The 16,575-nt window shown below is 31.3% G+C and overlaps 1 protein-coding gene across 2 annotated transcripts; it reads right to left on the reverse strand.

The window, feature by feature from the left end:
* Positions 1-25: 25 nt before the first annotated feature.
* LOC109819140 (uncharacterized) lies at positions 26-4,520 on the reverse strand. Of its 2 annotated transcripts, XR_002241497.3 has the most exons (8): positions 4,295-4,519; positions 4,180-4,211; positions 3,450-3,547; positions 3,253-3,335; positions 2,086-2,163; positions 1,914-2,012; positions 276-640; positions 26-155 (listed from the first exon to the last, which is right to left on the reverse strand). XR_002241497.3 is itself a non-coding variant. In XM_020384750.3 (7 exons), exons 1-7 carry the CDS (start codon positions 4,376-4,378, stop codon positions 350-352), a joined length of 765 nt encoding a protein of 254 aa, XP_020240339.1. In that variant the 5' UTR covers positions 4,379-4,520; the 3' UTR covers positions 26-349. The 2 variants fall into 2 exon arrangements, 1 of the variants encoding a protein (XP_020240339.1); XM_020384750.3 differs by having other exon boundaries at positions 26-640; positions 4,295-4,520.
* Between the last annotated feature and the right edge of the window lie 12,055 nt (positions 4,521-16,575).

The following is a 16,575-nucleotide window of genomic DNA, read 5'->3' on the forward strand; positions in this document are numbered from 1 at the left end:
GTGAAAAAGAGGTCAGGGTCAATCATTAGTTCAAAACAAAGAAATCAAAATTGAAGTGCGGGGTTGCATACTCAGAAGGACAAATCTAACTTGAAGACTTGATGAATTGATCTGTTCTTCGGTGAAATTATCCTACACAAATTTGTACAAGCAGTCTAGCAGAAATAAATAAATCATCAGGTCAGTCATTCTGTGTGAACTGTCAACAAACTGTTACTAAAACAATACAACTTTCAAGTTAACGGGTATAAAGAATGGAAAATTGAAAATATTACCTTGTACTGACTGTAATGACTTCTCAGCCAAAATGCATTTAGTGCAGTAACGTATTACCATTGTACTCTCAGCCTCATGTTCTGCCATCTACATCAAAGCCAGAACCAGTCCAGCCAGGAGTTGAAGATCTAGTCTTGGGCACTGCACCAATTCCTTTGCCTCTTGACTGAAAGTTAATTTTCTTTTTGTTTCTTCCTTCTCCTTCACTAGGAGGCTGCAGTTTATGCTCATTCGTCACTGGAACTTCCTGACCCTGACCATTATTTTTGTTTGGAACATTCTCAACCAGTCCTCCATTTGATTCCCTTGTGTTGGAAACAGAACCATCTGGGCTTGCACTGTCCAGAGAAGTTGATCTCCCATCCTAGCATAATTCACGTGAAACTTTTAACATTCGACAGAATATGAATGTTTCATGAGACAAGTAGCTTGTGTCAGACAGAAATAAAGAGGTATTATTATATACATATAAAGTCAACAATAAGCTGGAGAGAGACATTTTCAGTAGAGAAGTCGTCGTGCAACCAGTGCACATTCTCATGTATCCAAAAACCATTCCTGTGATCCCAAAATGTTCAGTTTGAAACTTCAAACGTGTAGAAATATCATCAACCGTTTGACAGCAGGCGACCGTATATGTTTGAAACTTAGGACATGTTATAAGTTCTAATAGAGGTTTAGTCAAATTGTACTAACTTGCTTCCTACAGACATTGGTACCAAGATTAAAAAGACTTTCAGTCAGCATAGTCAGGATCTCTCTTCTTGAGGCAGCTATCTTTAGTAAACAGCATGGTCAGGATCACTTATACCTACCAAACAGTATTTTCATAATTCCAACTAACTTCTGGATTTGAACTGATCAGGTTGTTAGATAGTTAAACTATTTCACATTCCATCTGCTTAAAGAAACAAACTGAGAACTGTGTAAGAGACCTAAAGTACATGAATATGGGTGTGTTCAAATAGTCATTGACACACTTTCCGATCCATCCAACAGGAGAAGCATGAGTGTGGGTGAATTGAAATAAACATATGTTTGCCATGGCAAACCTAAAAACAAACATGCACCATGATGTTTCAACCTTCCAGGTAGCCATAATTATTCACTACCATACTTCCCAAGCTACTCAGAAACATAATAGAGGCAGATCAGCTAGTATTAAAGAAGTTACCTCAGGTCAACCACCAATGTAGAATTCATTAGGCTATCAGTAATATGATGCAATAGAAGCTATTGACTATTAGTGTGTTAGGATAACACCCAATAATCAATTATTATCCCCAAAATCATGGTAATACCATGAAAAAGTAGAAGAAAGTCAACTATTTGTTGTTTTTCCTTCACCACGAAATTGTTTTTGATCATTCCTCACCATGAAGCAGATCCAGACACACTATATATTAATAGAGTAATGGAGTTCTTCTCTGTTATGTTGTAAGCTGATTGGCACTTTGCCAACTCTGCATTAGTTTGTTAGTGCTATGTATCTTCCTCTGTAATATATATAAACTGGTCTGTCTTTATGAGATCAGAAAATATATGAAAATACAAGTTCTCCAAAATTCTCTCTCTTAATTTCTTAGATTTCTACATAGATAGATCTGAGAATGAGGAGGGTGATAAGAATAACTTACATTTTGAAGAATAGTTGAACTTCGATTAGGATTCATAGCTTCCAATCGTCTTTTCAGTTCCTCCAGCCTAGACAACTGAGATTTATTGCTCTCTTCAACCTATAAAAGATTGTTACTATCAAAACAGAGGATGAAAAAGTAGAATATTATGTCTGTTTAACAATCTATTTACCAGTTTGCTCAAGTCTTCACATAACTTCTGCTTGATTGCTTCTTCATCCCTCACTGCTTTTGATGCTGATTCCCACACCTACAACACATGCAGTCAAGATATACTAAAATTGAAAAAGTAAATAATGATGTTTATCAAAGTTTTTGATGATCAATTCTCAACTCTTCCATTGAGTTTTCTAGGAAATAATCCACTTTTCTAGAGCACAAGTCATCCACGCTGATTTAAATACGTGCTATTTATAATTTAAAAATAAGATTCCAAAGGAGATCAGTGGAAAAAGTATACAATATTAGACAAAAAGTAGAGAACCAATCGATGTATATGCATATGTTATGTTGTGTTGAGAGTTGAGACAAAGAATGGTTAAGAAATCTTATTTTTAATGTGTTTGGTTCAACTTATTTAGAGTATATAATCACACTTACTTTAGTTTCCTAAGAGAGTCTTTGAAAAACAAACTATTATTTCCCATAAAAAGGTTGCTCCAAACATGTTAATATGTTATTAATAGAGTCATGCTATTTTGACAAAGAAAAGGGAAAACTAGTTAGGTATAAGTAATAATGTCTTTTATTAAGCATTTAAACTCCCATTTTAATCCCTAAATTTGTTAATATATGTTGCTTTAGTTCTTGACTATACTTTGCAAAATTCCCATTAACATTGAAAAATGACATTCACTTTAGTCGTTTTCTATGCAAATTGACAGTGAATTATGAAGTGAAAAAAGACTAAAATGAATGACTTTTGTAAAGTCAAGAACTAAAGTGACTTTTGTAAAGACAAGGAATAAAGTGACACACTCTTATAATTACTCTTTATTTACCATAACAACGAATTGATGAACAAGAATATGCACACACTTGAGGTTAAATGTTGGAAACTAAGTTATTTTCAATTCAGCATTTGTACAAGTCAGACTAACTAAAAAGTAAATTAACAAAAACATTTTTCAGGCTATTTACAACCAGCACAAAACTGTCTTAACATTTTTTTTTCTCCAGCCTCATTGTAAACTCAATAACGGAAGTCACATAGCTAACTTGTAGCGAGTAGCGACATAGGCATATTGAATACATGGCACCCAGTCCCATACCTCAAAAATATCGATATCTTGAAAGAAGCAGGAAAAAAAGTTAATAGCAGTACATTAAAGTAACATACCACACGTGCTTGTTCTTCCTTTAGCTTTGCCACACGAACTTTCTCGGTTGATGCCTCTATCTTCTTCCTCAAATGCTCCAGCGCTTAAATTATGCGTGGCATATAAGAATGAAGCAAAGTCATTTCACATTTCACTCACTGATTACAAGAGTAACAACTCTTATTTTGTGCAAGAGGAAACAAGGACATATAAAAACCTGCTTTCTTTGGTCCAGATGTAAGCTTCATCTCCAATCCAAGATTTGCAAGCTCCCGCTCGACATCGCGAATTTTCGAATAGTTTTCTTGAATGTACCTGAAAATATTATAAAATTTGGAAGAGAAAAAAGAGAGTATTCAGTAGCTATAAAAAGTTACCTATTTCTACTATTTTGGCCTTTTTTTTGTAGCCATGTTATTGGCACGAAGATGGCATTGTCGATAACTAATTCCCTAGAGAACTTGATTCACCATTTTTAGTGGGTCTCCCCTCCCAACCACCTTTTTTTTTTTTTTTTTTCTTTTTTTTTTTCCATATACCAAGACCTTGTTTAAGAATACTGAATCGAATACTGCTAAGACCAACAACTTGTTGCTTCTATGTTGGCTTTAAACACAAAATAACAATTCATTTATCCTTTATTAAATACTCCATCTGCTTGAACTATGTCAGTTGCTTTTTTTTTTTTTTTATTAAATCCGTTTCAATTTATTAGTTACTTGTAGAAAATCAAGAAAATATTAATTATCTTCCTCCATTTATCATTGTCTTTAGACACCTCTGCTCAAGAGAAACCGTGCGAATAGTTTAACACCACCAATGCCGAATTGAACATTAAGAATCAAGGCTCAGAATACTTAAATTAATAAATGAAATGACCAAAATTAAAACAACGAATTAAATAGTAGCATTAGAAACTGCATATATATACAGAGAGAGAGAGTTACTTCTTCAATTGAAGTTGCTCTGCTTCGATTATCTGCAAAAGAAAGCAAGGAGATGATGATAGATTGAAAAAACGAAGAATGAAGAGAGAGAGAGAGAGAGAGAGAGAAAGAGAACCTGTTCGGTGTAACTGATAACGGGAGATTCTCTGGGGATGCCATCGGGGCCGATCTGAGGAACAAACGACGGATTCGAACCCATTTTTTTTTTTTTTTTCTGAATCGGATCGACGAAGCGCTCTATTCATGCACCAACACAACGTCAATCCTTTCTGCCTTAATTTTCTTCCTGGGTTATACTTACCATATTTCCTTTTCTTTATGTTTTTTCTTTCTTTTACAATTTTGGGAATGGATTTTCACCGACTCAACTTTTGAAAATATTTATACAACATGTAATATATTATTGTACTTTATTAAAAATAATATATTTGCTGGTAAATAGTATGAAAAAATGTTTAGTAGCTTTATACAATTTTTTTTATATAGATGATGTGTATTTTTTTATATAAAAAGGATTAAAAGTCCAAACAAAATAGTTATTTCATAATAAGATTTATTATATTTTTTATTAATAGAAGTAAATAATTATTAGTTTAATTGTCTAATCTATGATAGTCAATATCATAAGAGTAAGTCAAAGAAATCATGTAGTTAGAAGTGTTCATCGATAGGGTTGGATAAATTTTGAAAGGAAAAACTTTATTTCTTAATCATCCAATTAATTTGGTTTAAAAGTTAAATCAAATATAATCTAATTTAAATATACTATAGTTTGGATTAAATTAATTTTTGATTTTTTAAACATATCTATAATATTTTCATGGTTAAAATGAATTGTTAGTATAGTATTGATTAATAATAATATTATCCAATACTATTAATAAAGACATATAACTTTTTGGTCATTTTGTTAATCATTTTGTTCTTTAACATAAAAAAATATTTCTCTCTTCCATACTTTTTTATTTAATTTTATTTTTCTTTTTCTTTTTATTTTTGTAATTTTATTATTTAAACATCTCATGCTCTTTAAATAAATATTTAAAAATGTCCATATCTTCTAATTGTTAACTACTTACATATATTTAATTTCAATTACTTTTATTTTTTATGTATTACTTTTTTTTACATAAAATACACAAATGTAAGAAAGTGCTCTTTTTACTCAAGTAATAATAAAAAGTTTTCAATATATGAACTCAAGTAAACTATCAATATTTAGTAATATAAAAATTACAAAATCACTAACTTACAAAAAAAAAAGTAATAAAGTTTCAATTTTCAAGTACCTTAATGTATAGTCAATATATTCAGTTTACCACACTATATAATACAATTTCAAATTAGAAAATTTTTCATTGGCTAATCAAAATGATTTTTGTCCTCTATGGAGAAAAAATGGAGATTAGCTTTAATGTTTGTGTAACACTGTAAGTTTTTTATTAATTGTTTGTCTTTTAAAAATAATTGTGTATTAAGTTACTCTAAGGTGAGGTATTGAGAGACTTAGGGAGTTAAGAAACTCTTGAGGAGTCTTTAGGTAATTTAAAGGTTTTTCTAGGTAGATGTCTAATTTGACCCGAGGAAAGGAGTATATAAGGATTTTTTAAAAAAACTGAGCCTCATAAACTCATTCTCAAATAACCTTAAAGAGATTACAGAGAGAGGAGCTTTAGAGATTCTAACCTTCCTTATTCTTCTTCTAGACTTCCCAAGAATCTAAGGTTTTGTGTGAAAGTGTTGATTCGAAGTTGGACAACCTAGAATCAAGGAGTGTAGGTGCGAAGCTTGTGGAAGCTCAGAGTTCGTTTCTTCCTTCTTCCTGTTCTTCTCGGTTTGGAGGTTTTCAAAGGTAGGGAAAGTTAGGAATGATTTATTGGTTGCCTCTTTGAGTTGCATGATGGATATTTTCATCTAAATATTGTCATTTTGACTAAATTTGGATTGAATTCTTGATGTTGATTAAGCTTTGGGATTTTGAGCATGTGGTAGTAAATTTTGATGATTTTGAACTATTTGGTGGTTGCGTGTGGTGTGTAAATGTGGATTTTGGTGTTGCGTGCTTGGATTTTCTTTTTTTTTCATATGGGTTTGAGGCAAATTTGTGAGTTTCCAAATGTAGAACTCATCATTGCATCGAGTGTGGCTTCAAACTGAGGTTCTCTGCCTTGTTCACGTTGGGTGCAGGATTGATGATGTCAGGCGTGAGGTGAGAGAATTGTCTCTACTTGGATTGGTGTTGAGTTTTAAGAGAGAGAATCCTTTCGGGTTGACATGAGGTTAGACGTGGGATTTTTCCATGTCAAGTGTGAGGGCCCAAGGGTTCCTTACCTCAACTACGTTGAACGCAGGTTGTATGGAATTAACTGTGGGCGAGGCACAAAACTCCCTGCCTTGATGGCGTCAGGCACAGGTTGTGGTGTTGAGCACATATTGTTTTGAAAATACTTTTTGTTTACGTGATTACTTGGTGAACATGAATATGTTAGGTAAATCTATTGCATGTTGTATGTGGATTGGTGATGTTGTTCTATGTATATTGATCTAAAATGATATATGTAGATGATTGTATGGTTGACTAGTTGATATGTATTGTTATGCTATAAAATTAATGATGTTGTTAGATCTTTATATCCATTGACTTGGGATAATGCATGTAGATGATGGCTATTGAGATGTTAATGTTGAGAATGCTACAAGCATTAAAGCATGTTGATTGACTTAGGATTAGGGGAGAATGTGTCTTTGAAAGTTGAATATTTGATAGTATGGATAGGTGTTAACTCTTGAAGTAGATTGTCAAGTCTCCTCTAGGCCTTTAGTCAATGTTGGAGTAAGATATGAAGTTGAGAGTTATGACCCTTAACTAATTACTAGAGAGGTGTGTGGTATCGTGTTGATAGTTAGCATGTTAATCCTAAAAGTGACCTGAATAATGTATATCAATGTCGTGGGAGGCACACTCTCAAGCTATACTATACTTGGTGGTATTGAACTTTCCTAGTTTAAGTGGCAACATTCGAGAAATCAAATAATAGGGATTGGTATCCCAACTTAGTTACTGGTCTAGCGGGCTCATAAGGTGTGAAAATGATCGGGTTGGTTCGGTAGTATCAAGCCACTTAAATTGGTCATGTGTTGTAAGAGATTTTGTAGGTAAATGCATGACAACAATTAATACAGGTATAGGCATATGATGTAATGTTATTCATATGCTTGATTGAAAATGTTATTGAATGGCAATGATGTGCTAATATATGAAAAGAGTTGAATGCCATGGATGTTATGATTTTGTTGTATGGTGTACATGTTGAAGTGGTAGATGATTTTACTTCTATAATCATTATATATTGTTTTCTTTGAAATCTAGCCTACCCTTGCATGTTTTACTAATGATTGGACTACGATGATTATGATTTTCATGGGAGTAAGACAGAGTTAGCTAGAGGCAAGTTCAGGCATTGTGAGGCCATGATGGTGGATGGCTTATCGTAGTTTCTTTTGGCGAATTACTCTTATGTAATCAATTGTATAGGTGTTGCTTAACCAACAACCTAGAATTACACTTAGTCTTTTGGATAACTATAATATATATATATATACACATACATATACCTTTATTGTGAATCTAGGAACTATTTGTGTGTTAATCTTAGGTAATGGTAGTTGTTCCACTACTAGTAGGTGATTTCATTAAGTGTAGGCACCAATATGAGTCGTTATAATTTATGGCAAAATAGTGGGCATTAAATAGTAATTTAAGTTAGTAATGATAAATGTGGACACTGGACATTCATTTTAACCAGTTAAAAGAATAAAAACAAGTATAGTAAACATCATTTTAAGTATATGTGATAATTCAATTTCAATAATAGGTTAATAGTAATATATATTTGATTATAAAAAAAGTATTTGATTTTGATTAGATCAATTTTTCATTGGAACTGAAAACCGTTCCAATCTAATTAAAAAAATGATTTTTTTTTTCAATTTTTGAATTTTTCATCTTGGTTGTAGCACTTTACATATGACTAGATGGGTTATGAACACCCCTACATGTAGTTAGACATCATATTAGTCTCTCTAAATATATGTATAAATATAACTTCTCAATCCATGTGATTCCAATCTATGATAATCTAGACTAATGACCTGTAAAGACGAGATATTCCTACACCCTTATTGACAAAATGAATGATAACTTTGGAGTCATAATTAATTACAAGTTTTTCCACTTCTTTATTCTATGTCAAAAAGATGGTAGAAGAAACTTCACGAAACTCAACCATTACAACATTAGTAGATCCCAAGTTTCTCAAAAGTTCACCGCACCAGATACCATCATCATCTTGTAATACACTAGCACAAAAGGCTTGCATCCCATAATATCTAGTAGACCATACTAATTAGCTTTGAACCAACCACTTTAAGGGGGAGACCATCTAATATCATAAATTTCATATTTATTAGCCATTAGATACGAGTTTCCCATTATAGTAGTGTGTGAGACCTGCAAAGACTTTTGAAAAGCTACTCTTCCCACTTCAACATGATTAAATTCAGTAGAATTAAAAACAACATTATTTTTCACTTTCCATATACCCATAAGAACAAATAGAAACAAGACATCCCAAGAAACACCCTTAATCAATGTGATTGTATTCATGATGTTAATCTCAAACCAATCAACTAAATCTTGCTAGTAAAAAAGAGGTGATAGTTGAGGACTAATGTTCACCCAAACTCAAGAAACTTTTAGTCAGTTCTAAGAATGTGAATATTTGATTCATCCTCCAAATTCCAAAGAGGACAAGAACCACAATCTACCACAAACCTGTCAAACCTAAATGCATTTGTAACCAACTCACTATGAATACATTTCCATAAGAAAATTTTTTCTCTAGGGTGTGATGATGATTGCCAAATTGTTTCCCAAACAAAATGCCTAAACATAGAGTTTGTGCTTTGAAAAATGTCATACACAAACTTTGTAGAGAAAATCTTAGTATTTGTCAGGAAATATATGACTTTATCTTTAGGCAACTCAACCTAGGGTGGTAAGATACTCATGATTTCCATAAATAACCAATGTAATAAGGTACTGGAAAGTTTGGACTTGCCATGCCTCTTCATTAGTTGCACAATCAACCACTAATAAATCATTGCTCAAATTAGGGGTAGGACTAACAATATATCAAAAATAACAAACTTGAATGGCAACCATCTTCCCCACCAAAAATTGACAATAGCACTATTCCTTAATAATTATTAACCATCAATCATCAAATCTCATACCTTACTAATACTCCTCCAAAGAATAAAAGCATTTTGAGAAATATTTATAGAAAGGATGATATGTTCATTACAATGGTATTTACTTCTTAGAGAACATGTACCCACAAAGCATTAGGATCCTAAATAATTCCCCAACCATGTTTTATAACAAAGCTTTATTAAATTGGTGAAGATCCTTAACCCTAAATCACTATCTTTTCTCGACAAAATTTTGTTTAGATAATAAAAATAACATTTTTCTGTTATTTTTAGTACGACCCCAACAAAATTTATATTTGAGGACTCCAATTTAGTGCATACCTCTTTTGGCAACAATTGAGTCTACATAGTATAAATTGGCAAAAAAAACAGTAACAAATTTCACCAAGGTACATCTTTCTAACAAAGGATAAAGTTTCTGCTCTCTAATTACTTATTAGTCTTTTCTGTCTTTTCTAATAAGATATCATACAAACATTTATTCTTTCTTCTATGAATTAGAGGAACCCCAAATACTTTCCAATATCACTTGTTAGTCCAAAACAAGACATTATACTAAAGGCATCTAATGGCGAGAAATAGGAGATCCATTTTTACTTAATTTAATAGCTCTTTAAGTTTAGTTGTTACCTCATGCTCAATCATGAGTTAGTTACTCCACACATAACATAAACAAATATGGGGATAACAAGTCTCTCAGTCTTATACCCTTGGAAGTATAAAAAGAATCATCTAGCCAATTGTTCCACACATAACACAAACAAATATGTAGATAACAATTCTCTTTGCCTTATACCTGTCGAAGTAGTAAAGACATCAAATGATGTTCCATTTAGCATTAACTACATACTAACAGAAAAGAAACAAGTCAACATGAGGTTACCAAAAACCTCTCGAAATTCAATATCCTTCAAACTATTATTAAAAAGATCCAAACACAACCTATCATTAGCCTTTTCCAAATCCACCTTAATAGTCATTAACCCTTTCATTCCTTTCTTGATTTGTATAATACAAAGGATCTCTTGAGCATGGTAGTAAGTACCCCATGATTCGTGATTTGTATCATACAATACAATTTTAAGGCCCAACAACTCAAATTATACATTGTCTCATTTTTTTATATAAAAAAATCACATGCTAATCATATCTATCGTGGCTTGAATAAAAAAAATTATGATTTAGAACAATATCACATGATTTGAAAACAATTGGTCACACCTCCAAACCTAAACAAAATTCAAAGAAAAAATTGAAAAAAGTAGTGACAATTTGTTCCATCAAAATAGATCTTACATGATCCCTTTGATGGGTTTCACTTTTCAATGTGGTACATTTTGATCTTTAGTTTTCATTGTTCTATCACTCTTTGGTATTTTTCTCTCTCTTCTTCAAACAAACGAGTGACCCATAGAATAGTGTGGTCTCTACTTGTTCATTACTTTAACTACCTACACTTGTTGGTACTTGTGGTCCCATAAAGTTAAGTATTGGTTGTTGTTGGAGTGTTGTTGCCTACCTCTACACATGTTGTTGGATTGTTGGTATGGTCATTTTTTTTTGTTCCCTTGACTATACAACCTACATGTGTTACTGTTTAAGTTGTTGTTTGTTGGTGGGTTATTAAAAAATGGGTCATTCAAAAAGGGAGCCTAATATCACTTGGAGTTACTATGATAATATTCCTTGAAACAGACTTCAAGTAAAATGTAAGTTATGTTCTCATATTTGTTGGGGGTGGAATTGCAAGGATGAAACATCACCTTACTGTAGCAAAGGAAAATGTGACCACTTGTACAAGTGCTCCAGATGATGTGAAGGAAAATATTTGTCAAGCTCTTGGAAACTAAGAAAAAAAGGGAAAATGGAGACTAGTCTTTATTGTTCGAAAGAATTAACAAATGAGGTAGTAAAAAGAAATGAGCAGACATCTAAGGTTTTCAAACAAAGGACAATAAATGAAGTTTGTAAAGATAAGAATTTTGTGATTTAGTAAATTTGTAAATGTATCTATGGTAATGCATTACCACTTAATTTGGTAAGGACTCATTTCTTTACTCAAATGTTGAAGGTTGTTGGAGAATACAAAATAGGTTTGGAGCCACCAACTTATTGTGAGATGAGGATTTCTTTTTGAACAAAGTGGTTGACAACATCCAAAAAGTCTATAGAAATATAGAAGTGATTAGGAGCAATGGGGATGCACCTTGATGTGTAATGGTTGGACAAATGTGAAATGAAGATCACCCACTAATTTTCTTGCTAATTGTCCAAGTGAAACTACTTTTTAAAAATCTATTGATACTAGTGATGTGATAATGGATGGGAAAAAATGTTTGAATTGTTGGACAACATTGTCAAATAAATTGGGGAGGAGCAAACAATCCAAGTTGCCACAAACGAAGCTTGTAATCTTGTGGTAGTTGGACAAATGTTAATGGAGAAGAGAACCAAATTATTTTGTTCCTTATGTGGAAGCTATTGCCTTGATTTAGTCTTTAATGACATTGGAGAGCTTCCAGTATTCTATAATATCATTGCCAATGCAAAGAAAACTACTACATATATAAGCATACATGGGTCCCTAATTTGTATAAACAATATTCCAAGGGAAGGGAATTGGCAAGACCGACTTTAACAAGGTTTGTAACTTCTTATCTTACACTAAATTGCATTAAACAACAAAAAATGCTCTTAGATCTATGTTTGCATCGGAGGAATAGGCTACTTGTCCACATGCTAGTGAAAGTGAGGTTAAGCAAGTTATGAACCTAGATTTGATTGATGATAGATTTTGAAGATCAATAACATATTGCCTAAAGTGTGTGATTCTAGTGTTAAGGCTTGTAGATGGTGATTTGAAACCAACCATACCATACATTTATGAAGTAATGGATAGGGCTAAAGAGGAAATTACTAAAAATCCTTAAATGTAAGAGTCAATGTATAAAATAATGTTGAAGATTATTAACACTAGATGGGATTTGCAACTTCATAGACCTCTCTTCATGCAGCCTCCTATCATCTCAATCCTAGGTATAAAATTTAAAACTAATTGCCATTTTAAGTACTACTATCTTCTTTGTGCGTAGTAGCTTATTTATTTCTAATTTAGTTAGGTATCATCATGACAAGAATTTCAATCTTGATAGTGAGGTGTTGATCGACTTATATAAAATCTTTCAAAGAATGATTCCATACACAAGAACGAGAGTTATAATGGATCAACAACTCAAAAAGTTCAAGGGAACTTAGGAGACTTTTGGAGTGGACATGACAATAGCTACTAGATATGAAAAAAAATCGAGTACCCCTTTAATTTTTACTTTATAATTATCATAAAGACAATAATTAATAATAACTAACTTTGAAAACTTACTACATTTTTTTATAGCTCTTAGGTGGTAGAGTTATAATGAAAGAGGTAAAAAGTTACAAAATGTGTCGATGAAAATTTTGAGTCTCACATGTAGTGCCACAAGATGTGAGAGGAATTTGAATACATTTGACCAAGTGCATACTAAAATCGATTAAAGCAACAAAGATTAAATGCACTTGAATATTTCTAATATAATCTCCAACTTGAGATAAGACAAAATAGTAAAGAAGAGAATGGTGCTACTTATGACCTCATATGTCTATTAGGTATTGAATCTGATGATGAATGGATCATTGAAAATGAGAATCCTTGCTTGCCTATTTATGCCTCATGGATGGATGTACATGAGTGTTTTGGTGTTGATGAGGGAGCTTCAAACAAGAAAAGAAGAAAGGTGCTTATTTATATTTAGAAGTTATTTTAGAACTTGAAAGTTGAAATTAGAAATAGACCTTATTATTTTCTTTTGATTATATAGGTGCAAGAATGCCAAGACCTATAAGAATGGAAAATTAATAATAGGAGATGAAGATGAAATTGAAAATAATGAATAAGAAGAACTTTTGATTTTGGAAGATGAAGATGACTTGAGTGATGTAGATCTTAGGATTAGGATGATGAATGATCTTAGATATGGGAATTTTGAATTTATTTTTTGAGGCTATATGACTGAAATTATGTTGCAACAAAATAAATATTTGCTTAGTTTATACAACAACACCGCCAATATTTTTTTGCGTGGCTATATTGTTGAATCAAAGTAACAAATAGTCATTTTGATATGCATTTATCCAGCAACAACAATGGTTCTTTTAGAGGCTTTGTTGTTAAACTGTGTAGTCACTTCTTTTGGCCTTGTGATGTTTGTATTGAAGCTTATATGCTACAACATATTTATGTATGATTTCATTTTTCATTTTCTTTATGTTAAAATGTGCCTGAAGTGCTTTTATGTCTTTTGTGTGTGTGTGTGTGTCTCTCTCTCTCTCTCTCTCTCTCTCTCTCTATATATATATATATATATATATATATATATATATATTTTATTGATCATGAATCTTATGATTCTAAAAATAGGCTTTCCAATACATTGTTTGTATATAAATTCAACTACCATAATTGAGCAATAACCATATTATTTGATCCATGTCTCGTTGGGACAAAGCTGAATTGATTAGAGCATACTAAAAAAAGGCATAAACTTCTTTAATTCAGTAGCAATAATCTTTGTAATGATTTTACATATGAAATTAAAAAGACTAATCAGCCAAAAATGACTTATGTTAATTAGAGCATCATAATGATAAATAACGACAAAAAAGTATGATTTGATTTTCCCCAATACACTAAGTATCATAAAAACACTTTTACTATATCATAAATTGACCTCCTTATAGTCTCCTAAGTTGTTTGGAAAAAAGGTAGGTCAAAGTCCATCTGATCCAAGAGCTAAGACCTATATTATAAACTACATATTAAATTTCAGCATCTGAGAATAGTAGTTGAACCCTAAAGACATCCTTAAAATTAAGATGGGAAGCCTTTCTTATAAACCCCAATTATCTGCAACACATTGTGTTGTATATAAGGTTTTGAAATGATCTTTACCAATATTTTTAATAGGCTCTTAATCAATAATAACCTTGCTATAAAAGCCTTCATTCTATTTCTTCTTCTTCTTCTTCTAACCAAAGTACTAGTATGGAAAATTTTGGTGTTTCTATCACCAAATTTGAACTAATCACATTTACCTTTTAACTTGTTGATATCATAATAACTCTTCTTGGTGAAGAATAAACCTATGACCACGCCTCAACTCCTTTTGTACCTTTTGACAACAATGATTCTCTTCCATAATTAGTTGGTCATTGATTCCTTCAAGTCTCGCTCAAATGTGTCTCTTCCTATTAAGATATTTTTATAGCAATTCTTATTCTAATTATCAGTAGAGGTATGGAACTAGCACAAAGCTTTACTCCACTCTTGATTTGATCCTTAGGCATCAGGACAATATCATGGAAGGTCTCGCAAAGCATTACTCATTATTATTATTATTATTTTTTAAGTAGAGAGACACAAAGTGTTTTTACCCTAATATTTATAAAAGAATTTAGTGACAATAGATTAACATCTACATATCACAAATTATTACATATAACTTTTAAGTAGTTTGTATAAAAGTGCATAAACTATTTTTTTTTAACAAAATGAAAAACTCTTACTCATTAATTTATTGATAAGAGTTGAAATATTTTTATTCTCTTTTAATAAATATAAAACTTTTATTTTCATAACACTTTTCTTCTTTTTTATTCTTTTAAAAGAATCATACCACTTCCCTAACAATATTAAAACTTTATTTTTACAATCTTACTTTTAACAATATTAAACCTTACTTTTGAGAAAATAAGGTGCACAATCATGTTGTTAAATTAGTGAAATGATTTCTTCAATAACTTTTTATAGAATATAAATTCTACCAATCCAAATGTTATATTTGATGATATTACACTCATAATCATGTATATCAAATTTACATTCTATAAAAAATTATTGAAGGTGTTATTTCACTAATTTGACACCATGATGTCAACAAATCCCCTCTCTCTCATGCATGCATGCAATTTTGAGTATTTTTGGATTTTCCTTCAAAATTTATGCTTGATCATTTTCCTTCAAATGATAGGAAACTCTATGCATGAAATTCTTAAAACATAATATGAATAAGTTTTCTTACCTTAACTTGAAGAATGAGTTATTTTTCTCAAAAACTCAATTATAATTAAGCTTAGAGGAAATCCAATTTAGAACAAGAACACCCCCAAAAATACTTATGACAAGGCTCAAGTGCCAAATCTTATTTTAAAATTTTCTTTTTTTTTCTTCTTCATCCAACTAAATGCAGTGTATTTGAGAATCAATTGAATTGAAATTAAAAAAAAAAAAAAAAAAAATACACTCACGAGCTTTTATTTTTTCTACATCGAAAAGTGTATTTTTTTCGTTGAACATATTTTTGAATCAGTATCCAAACATATACTTAACTTTTATATTTGACCCTCTAAAGTCTTCAAAGGACATCATGTTCCTCCTTAGTTAGTCATCCTAGGCATGTATCACCACTAGAAGAACCCTAGTTTCGACTACTAAATAATATTCTCGCCATCTCACTTTATTTGTCTATAATATTAAAAATGTATTATTTACTCTTTTCAACAGTAATTTCACGAAAAAAATGCACTAGTACATCCGGGTGCAATTATACAATGTAATTAATCATTTATGGAATAAAGACATTTTTTGAAAAAGATAAGTTTATTTTATCACAAGAATTGGTAATTAATTTTTTTCTTAAAACTTTGAATAAACAACATAAAATGAGGCGAAAATGGTACTTCATACTAAAGTTTATACTCCAATACCAATAAAATTACTAAGCACAATTGAAGAATTAAAGAGATAAAAGAAAGAATATTTATTTATCAAATTTTCTTATTATTCATCGATAAGAAAGACATGCTCACAATCAGACCAAAAAATGAAAAATAAAATTAATATTTTATAAAAATTGTAAAATGTCTTATAAAAATATATATTTTTTTCTTTCTAAGTTGTGTCTCATGATAAGTATTAGATAGTAAAATTTCTTCGTTCTGTTGAGTATAGCCGATTACCCTTTGATTTTATTAAAAATCTTAAACCTAGAGCTAATTCCTGAGCTCAGCTGTTCCACATCCCAAAAC

This window comes from Cajanus cajan, chromosome 1, assembly GCF_000230855.2.
Source record: "Cajanus cajan strain Asha chromosome 1, NIPB_CcT2T_4, whole genome shotgun sequence".
NCBI classification, from domain to species: domain Eukaryota; kingdom Viridiplantae; phylum Streptophyta; class Magnoliopsida; order Fabales; family Fabaceae; genus Cajanus; species Cajanus cajan.

Bases quoted from the DNA above. Each gene is read 5' to 3' on its own strand.
- LOC109819140 (XM_020384750.3), bottom strand. From the start codon at position 4,378: ATGGGTTCGAATCCGTCGTTTGTTCCTCAGATCGGCCCCGATGGCATC. The intron at 2,013-2,085 runs GTAAATAGATTG...AATCTTTTATAG, and splicing joins GTGAAGACTTGAGCAAACTG to GTTGAAGAGAGCAATAAATC. The intron at 641-1,913 runs GTAAGTTATTCT...GAATTATGCTAG, and splicing joins GTTCAACTATTCTTCAAAAT to GATGGGAGATCAACTTCTCT.